Below are 7,500 nucleotides of genomic sequence, written 5' to 3'. Positions count from 1 at the left end.
GAGCGATTTTGAGGTTAAGTGTCTTGCTCAAGGACACATTGACATGAGAGCAGGAACCGAACCGCTGACCCTCTGATTGAAAGGCGGCCCTGCTCTCCACTTAGTCACGGTCACCCCATGACGAGCCCAGATCTAAACCCTCGAGCTGACCTGAAGTTTTTGACGTGGTCCTCGACTCCGGTGAGGTTCACACAGTGAGTCAGAGCCTGGTTGTAGATCAGAGCCTGAGTGGACGAACCCCAGTTCACATCTAACAGGAAACACACACACACACACACACACACACACATAGTTATAGCTGTAGAGATGAGGTGACGACGTCTTGGCAGCCATCTAGTGGCCATTAGAGGAACTACATTATAAGGAACTCTACTCTAGCAAAGATAAAATGTGCGACGATGAAGTTCTCACCAGGTTTCTTGTAGCTGACGAAGATGTAGAGAGCGAGGACGATGAGCAGAGTGACCAGAGCCGCCCACCAGTTGATGACGAACATCACCACACAGCACAGGATGGCCCCGGCAAGAGACACCCACTTGTTGTAGTACTTGAAGCTGGGGCGCCACCCTGTGGTGACGGACGGGGAATAAAACCAAAACGAGCCGCTAATGTTATCAAATGGAAACAGACCACGATACAATGATTGATATCTTTATCTTTAATAAACTTCTTACTCATTAGGTTTTACTATACAACCGACACTTTAAACATTGTTGGCAAACTTGGCCAAACAAATGAAATACACATGCAAGTGTTGTAGTACTCTTTCAGTGATCAACAACAATGGTGGCAGCGCTACACTACTAGTTAGATAATAAATACCTCACAAAGACTTTTTTATTTACTACCAGGTGCACAGAAGTGTAACAAAGGTGACTTTTCTTTAGTCATCCTGGACCTAACAGACGTCCTAACAGGACAAAGGAAAGACATTTTTAATTTGGTAAAAGTTAAAGACCTTTTCAGGTCAACGCTAACGTCTCTAGAACTCAATTGAAGGTCTGATAAATCCTTTACCAAGACTGAATCATTGAGCACATTTACCCTCATTTTTCCTACTATTATTCCGAATATGACAATATTGTTGCTTGGACATTCTGAATCAGGTCTTATCCAAAATTCAGACATAAAGGAGATGCTGATATTCTGGTTTTAGGGGCATTCTCTGGACATGTATATACAGCACATTCAGAACACAAGTCTTCTGGTTGTAAGAAGAAACACAGGTGCTTTTACACGTAATGAAAGACTTGGATGTCAGAAGGTTATTGGACATTCGCAAATATCGCAACGCCGACCTTTTCAAGAAGGTGGTTGAAGGAATGACAGAGGGAGGCTGAGTTCACGCCGTCGAACAAGTCCAGCTTAGGAAGGAATATAGTCTCTTTTCGGATTAATGTCAACGTAAACGTCGTCAGTGAAATCGTGGCGTCGGTTCGCAGAGTTTACCTGGAGAGTTGGCCAAGGAGGCGTGGAAGACGGAGAAGTTGATCAGAGCGTACGAGGCCAGGAAGAAGTTGGAGATGATCGGAGCGATGATGTTCAACTGCGCTGAGAGGCAGCAACAGAGAGAGGTTCAATATTCAAGGAGCTTGACGTACGCTCGAATCATTCACAGAGTGAAACAAAAATGAAGGCGTGTGTTCGGAGCCTACCGATGAGGATGAAGGCGAGGCCGATGCAGAAGGTCAGGACGTAACCCCGGAGAGGCTCGTTGTTCTTCCCATAACCCTTTGCAAACACACCCAGCCCTGGATAGATGTTGTCCTTACACAGAGCCTACGAGCACAGCAGCTTTTATTCATTCATTCATTTCTTATGTCAGTTGTTCAGAAAGAGATTTGACGTTAGAACTGTTGGGGTGGAGATACAAGTACAGGCCTGTGTAGCGCTAAAGCTTTTTTTTGTTGTTGCTTTGATCTACCGTAATGTAGAGTGTAAAGTTTCTTCATTGATTTTGGAAATTTAATTTTTACCACAACTATAATTTCCGCTTTTCATATATACGGCTCCAACAATCAGTCACATTGCAGTTTACATTAATATGTGACAGAAATGTCATCATTTATCCGAACACACATTTTTGGGAAATTGTCAAAATTACGAAATGGCCAAACTTGCCAATGGCCAATTTTGTGACAGTGACCTCTGAGCACCAAATCCTAATAAGTTCATCTTTTAGTCCAAGTGGACGTTTGTGCCGAATTTGAAGTTCCCACGAGGCGTTCCTGAGATCTCGTGTTTCTATTAATCATTGACTTTTTTGTTTCGCCATTCACAGAAATACCCATTCGTTACTCATTCAGTCAGTATTTTATGATATGACTGATATGTAACATTTGTATTCATTGTCAGAGGTTCTATTCGTGTCTGTGTGAAGTCGTGTTGTTGTCGGTTTATCTTGTAATAAAGAAGATTTCATTTCTGACCTGGAAGACTTTGGGCGCGCTGACCAGCGAGGCCAGAGCCGACGACAGAGTGGCTGAAAAGATCCCTGCAGAGATCAGAGGACCGAAGCCCGACACCAGACTCAGCACCTGGACAACACACACACACACACACACACACACACACACACACACACATGACTCAAGTGTTTATTGGGTGAGTTGTTCAGTCGTCCTGCTCAGTAAGAAGAGGTTCTGAGAGGTTCAGGCTCATCAAGAGTCAAGTTTACCACAGTGCGACCTACGACTCCTTCCTTCCTGTTGGTTTGCTGGTACAGGTTCAAATTCTTCATCCGTCTTATGCACAACAATTACAGAGAAGCAGTCGCTGACCATTTAAATCCCTCAAACAAGCTAATTTAATTAATTAGAAAAATAAGATCATGTAAGTAAAAAACGAAATTAAAGTGTAAAAAATAGTGAAAGTACACATGATGGATACAATGTAACAGAAATAAAACATCAAACAAAACGAACAAATACAGGACTTTCACCCAGGAGACTGCTGTTCATGTCCCATCAGTCAACGCTTTTTATTATGCACCTTCCAAACTTTACTAACGCCAGTTACGTAATAAACGTTATTTTACGTTACTAACGTACTTGTTTCAACCCAAAACAACAATCTTTTATAAATCCTAACGAAGTAGATTGGCTTTGGAAGTAGACCTTAAAACTAAGGGAACTAATGTTGGAAGTTTATTTTGAAGTGCATTTAACGAATACCACAATCATTCGCTTTGGACAGTACCTCAGAGGTCTTAGATCTGACACATGACATCATATTTGTATTGCTGATTGAACTGAAGACAGCTCAAACAGAAACACCTCCCAGCGCTATGTGGCGTCAGTTAGCATGTGAGAGGACGAGCAACACACACACATGTTAGATTTGTTCACATCTGCTTCTCTGTCGGACAGATGTTTAGTAAAAACAGAGCAGAACTTTACAAAGAATTACAATAAAAGTGCAAGAGCTTCCGTCTGTAGCAACAGACAATGTCAGCGATACCAGTGTCAGTGAGCTTTGTGTCTCTGTGTGTGTGTGTGTGTGTGTGTGTGTGTGTGTGTGTGTGTGTGTTTGTGTGTCTGTGTGTGTGTGTGTGTGTGTGTGTGTGTGTGTGTGTGTGTGTGTGTGTGTAGGTGGATGTATTCAATGCTCTCATTCAGCTCTGGCTCCAGCCAGCGAGAACCTTGTGACTCAAAACAACAGTCACTATTATCACTGCTGCACTTTGTTTCTGAACATCACGCACACACACACACACACACACACACACACACACACACACACACGCACAGAGCAGGCATCTTGTATGACAACATGCAGAGAAACGAGCAGCAGAAACAAAACCTGCAGGTGTTTTTCTTTCGTGTGTTAATGTCAGTCAACAGGAAAAACTTCTACACTTGATATTCCATCTTTGTCATTAAAGCAGACATATAAGATACAATATACAGTATATATATATATATATGACCGTGGGTGACCATGGGTGACAGGGGTGACCGTGGCTAAGTGGAGAGCAGGGCCGCCTTTCAATCAGAGGGTCGGCTCCCCGGTCGGCTCCCCGGCTCCTGCTCTACTAGTCTCGTGTCAATGTGTCCTTGAGCAAGACACTTAACCCCAAAATGTCGCTGCGTCTACGGTGTGTAGATAGATATTGAATTGTAAGTCGCTTTGGATAAAAGCGTCTGCTAAATGACTGTAATGTAATATATATATATATAAAATAATTCTGTACTGTGATCGAATGAAGCATGAAAAACTAAAACAAATGGTTCTTTATACTAAAAACAATATAAACAGTAAGTATAAAGATTACTGAGACAAAATAGTCAGAAATAGAGTGAGAAAATATTACATCCAAAGATTCCAGGATGCACCAATCCATCATCTTCCGTCCTGATATTGACACCTGGTCCGATGCCGAGTACCGATCTAACACCAGTGTTTAATCAATAACCTTTTCAACAACTCTGATCCCGTCCGCTTCATGAAGGTTTTCTGAGTCCGTTACCTGGAAGTCGTTCATCAGGCCGTACTGACAGCCTCCCTCCTTGCAGATGGAGAAGTCGTAGCCCAGTGTGCAGGCGGCGTCGGTGCAGTTCACCGTGTCGCTCACCGTGTCGTTGTGGTCGCCGGTGGCGTCGCGGACGATGCAGGAGCCTGCGGGAGGAAATACCCAACGCATTTGTTAGGCTACCTCTGGTTTGGTTGCTGCACCATTTATCATCCCCACAGAACATTCAGCACGCATTGTTTTGGTTTTGTTTCATCACGTTTTCTTGTGTAGCATCAATGGACACAACTGCAGGTCATTGTGCAGAACGACATCAAATTATCCTTGAATCCTTGACAAAGCTGCATAAATGTAACTGCGTACATCTCAATATGTTTACCAGACATTTGACACCTCGAACTGTCGTCAGCGCGTCTGTGATCTTTATACGACGAGCTACAAATATCTACGAATCCAGGAAAATGGCAAATAAGTGAATAAGTGTACCTGCAGAGATGGTGATAGCCACGTAGGTGATTCCTGTGATGACGATGGCCAGCAGAGTACCTTTAGGGATCGCTGACTGAGGGTCCTAAAGAAGGAGATGATGATTCAAGTTTATTGTGTTCTCAGGAAGTTCACCTTGAGCCTCGAGCAGCGTCAAGACTTGATACCAAGCTGGAAGCGCTGTGTGTTTCTCAAAGTTAGGCTGAATTTCAAGGATGCTACGTTGTTGAATCCCACTGAAAGACTGTTCAACGTCCAAGACTGACGTTCAGAGGATTTTGAAGGATGTCCGCAGTTCGCCAAAATCTGTTTCTGAACATGTTTGAGGAATTGCCAATCGAGTTGCTGAATCTTCACTCATATTAGATCTCGAAGGCCTTTTTTGTATCAGGTTGTTCCGACTTTCATCAGTGAAATCAGAATGAGTGTAGACTTTGAAATGTGAAGCTCACCGTGAGGTCTCCGGAGATGTTGGCTCCGGCGAGGATCCCGGTGGCCGCGGGAAAGAAAATGGCAAACATCGAGAAGAACGTCTCCTCGTCTCTGAAGTCTGGACCCAGGTTCTCTAAAAAGATGGCGGCTGCGGGAGGAAAGAGCCAAAACAGAGAAACATATATGCGAGAAATTTAAATTCAAAGCCAAAGCCTAAAGGTTTGGATGAAACAAAGAGAGCGCCAACTGACAGTGGTAGCCGAAGAATCCTTTGGGCTCTTTGCTCTCCATGGAAATGAAGCTTCCTATGAAGTAGTTAGCGATGGCTGCCAACAGGATCACCAGGAGGACGATCTGAGCCTGATGGACAGAGAGACACAGAGAAAGGAAGACATGTGGAAGGAGTCAGGAACACTGTGGTAACTATCCCATTATTAGCAAGAACATTTGCCGATGTGTTTGTTAATAATTAGTTAATCATTTTAACTTTTTTCAATCCTAACTGGCAACGACAGGTGCCTCGTAGTCAAATTGTGCATAACGTGCTCATACTTACCACTCGGCTAATCGATCGACTTATAGCGGGACATTTGGACGAGACAAGACAAAGAGTCTACAGCCTACACTTAGTCACAGTGGTGCTTTGAGCTAAATGCTAAACGCCAGCATGCTAGCATGCTCACAATGACACTGCTAACGTGTGAATGTTTGGCAGGTATAACGTTCCCCATGTTAGTTTAGCTTGTTATCATGCTAACATTTACAAATTAGCACTAAACACAAAGTACAGCTGGGGCTTCATGACATTCGTCCAATAATTTTGGAGGAATTTTACTCAAAACTACTAATGTGAACGTCGTGGTTTCACAAAGTCAGGGAATCAAGAAAGTCAGTAGGATTCATCCTCTGGGGACCATGAATGTTTGTACAAAATTTCATCCTAATCCATCCAAATTCTGTAGAGATGTTTCAGTCTAGACCAAAAGTCAACTGCAGGGCCTCAATAGTTCAATATGAGCGTCATGCGTCCGTCTTTGAGATGTCAGCAGAGGATTCTGGGTGTTCACACGTTTCTCTTTCATTGTGGATTCACATTCCTACCTTGGCTTCCCACTCCATCCCAGCTACAGAGATTCCCAGCAGCAGGATGACGGTCAGAGTCCCGACGATGCGAATGTCGTTGAGCTCGTCGGTCATCAGAGCGTCGACATCCTGCAACCAACAACCAAAACCGAACACGAGATCAGTATCCGAATCGGTGCTCAACAGACGAGACAGATTTGAACGTTTCCACCAAAGTGTTCCTCACGTTGAGCATCTCAACGACCGTCTCCGCGAAGCCCACCACGTACATGGCCACGGCCACGGCGTTGGCGAAGGCAAAGATGAGGCCGATGGAGCCTCCGAACTCCGGCCCCAGGCTCCTGGAGATCAGGTAGTACGCTCCTCCTGGACAGCAGTGATATCGATCATTGGGTCATCATGTGGTGCTGGTTGACTTTAGGGGGTTAAGTGTCTTTAAACCGGGGACAGTTGTTGTGAACGCAGAGGGCTTGAATTTGAAGTATGCTGGTAAAGTAACTACTTTCAAAGGACTCACTGAAAACATTGGAACAAGTTTCCTTTAAACCTCCTGACTGAGCCTGTGAGCAGCTGGAGCTATCATCGTTCCTTCAAATATGTTTACGATATACAATGACAATCTGAATGTGTTTTATTGTCTGAAAGTCGGTTGTTAAAAGCAAACATTTAACCCACTAAGTAAGGGTTGTTGTTCTAACAGAATCTTCTGAATCCTCCTGGTCTGCTAAAGACTAAGTTCCTATACAAAGAAACTGCATTAGAGGAAAATGTATTCCCTCAGCTTGTTTATCACAAATATGTGTCCAATGATAGTTTGCGGAAGTCGGAGTATGGAGGATATCGGCATGTACGGATGGGTCAAACACAGGACTTTCACCCAGGAGGCCGCTGTTCTTGTCCCGAGATAAACCAAAAGTAAATTTCAAAATAAAAGCTTGTGTACGGTTGCTGTCTCACCTCCTCGTACGAAGCCGTTGGTCGCTATGGCAGAAGTAGACAGACCCGTGATGGTGGTGACCAGAGTGGCC

At 44.0% G+C, this 7,500-nt stretch overlaps 1 protein-coding gene across 1 annotated transcript in view; it reads right to left on the bottom strand.

The window, feature by feature from the left end:
- Nucleotides 1-7,500, bottom strand: part of LOC137866913 (solute carrier family 12 member 2-like) — a 15,725-nt gene that overhangs the window by 5,127 nt on the left and 3,098 nt on the right. Inside the window, exons 4-15 of the mRNA XM_068703191.1 lie at nucleotides 7,430-7,500; nucleotides 6,699-6,838; nucleotides 6,491-6,601; nucleotides 5,641-5,749; nucleotides 5,410-5,537; nucleotides 4,958-5,042; nucleotides 4,469-4,617; nucleotides 2,430-2,537; nucleotides 1,656-1,779; nucleotides 1,450-1,551; nucleotides 412-567; nucleotides 151-250 (exon numbers count right to left, since the gene is read on the bottom strand). The exon at nucleotides 7,430-7,500 is cut by the window's right edge and continues 25 nt beyond it. Of these exons, the coding sequence (XP_068559292.1) occupies nucleotides 151-250; nucleotides 412-567; nucleotides 1,450-1,551; nucleotides 1,656-1,779; nucleotides 2,430-2,537; nucleotides 4,469-4,617; nucleotides 4,958-5,042; nucleotides 5,410-5,537; nucleotides 5,641-5,749; nucleotides 6,491-6,601; nucleotides 6,699-6,838; nucleotides 7,430-7,500 (1,383 nt within the window). The remainder of the gene's footprint in view (nucleotides 1-150; nucleotides 251-411; nucleotides 568-1,449; nucleotides 1,552-1,655; nucleotides 1,780-2,429; nucleotides 2,538-4,468; nucleotides 4,618-4,957; nucleotides 5,043-5,409; nucleotides 5,538-5,640; nucleotides 5,750-6,490; nucleotides 6,602-6,698; nucleotides 6,839-7,429) is intronic.

The sequence above is a fragment of the Cebidichthys violaceus genome, unplaced genomic scaffold (assembly GCF_023349555.1).
Source record: "Cebidichthys violaceus isolate CVI_PGR_0920_01 unplaced genomic scaffold, fCebVio1.0.p SCAF_9, whole genome shotgun sequence".
Lineage (NCBI taxonomy): Eukaryota > Metazoa > Chordata > Actinopteri > Perciformes > Stichaeidae > Cebidichthys > Cebidichthys violaceus.
Note: the sequence above shows the minus strand (reverse complement) of the source record. Positions and strands in the feature narration are given on the sequence as shown.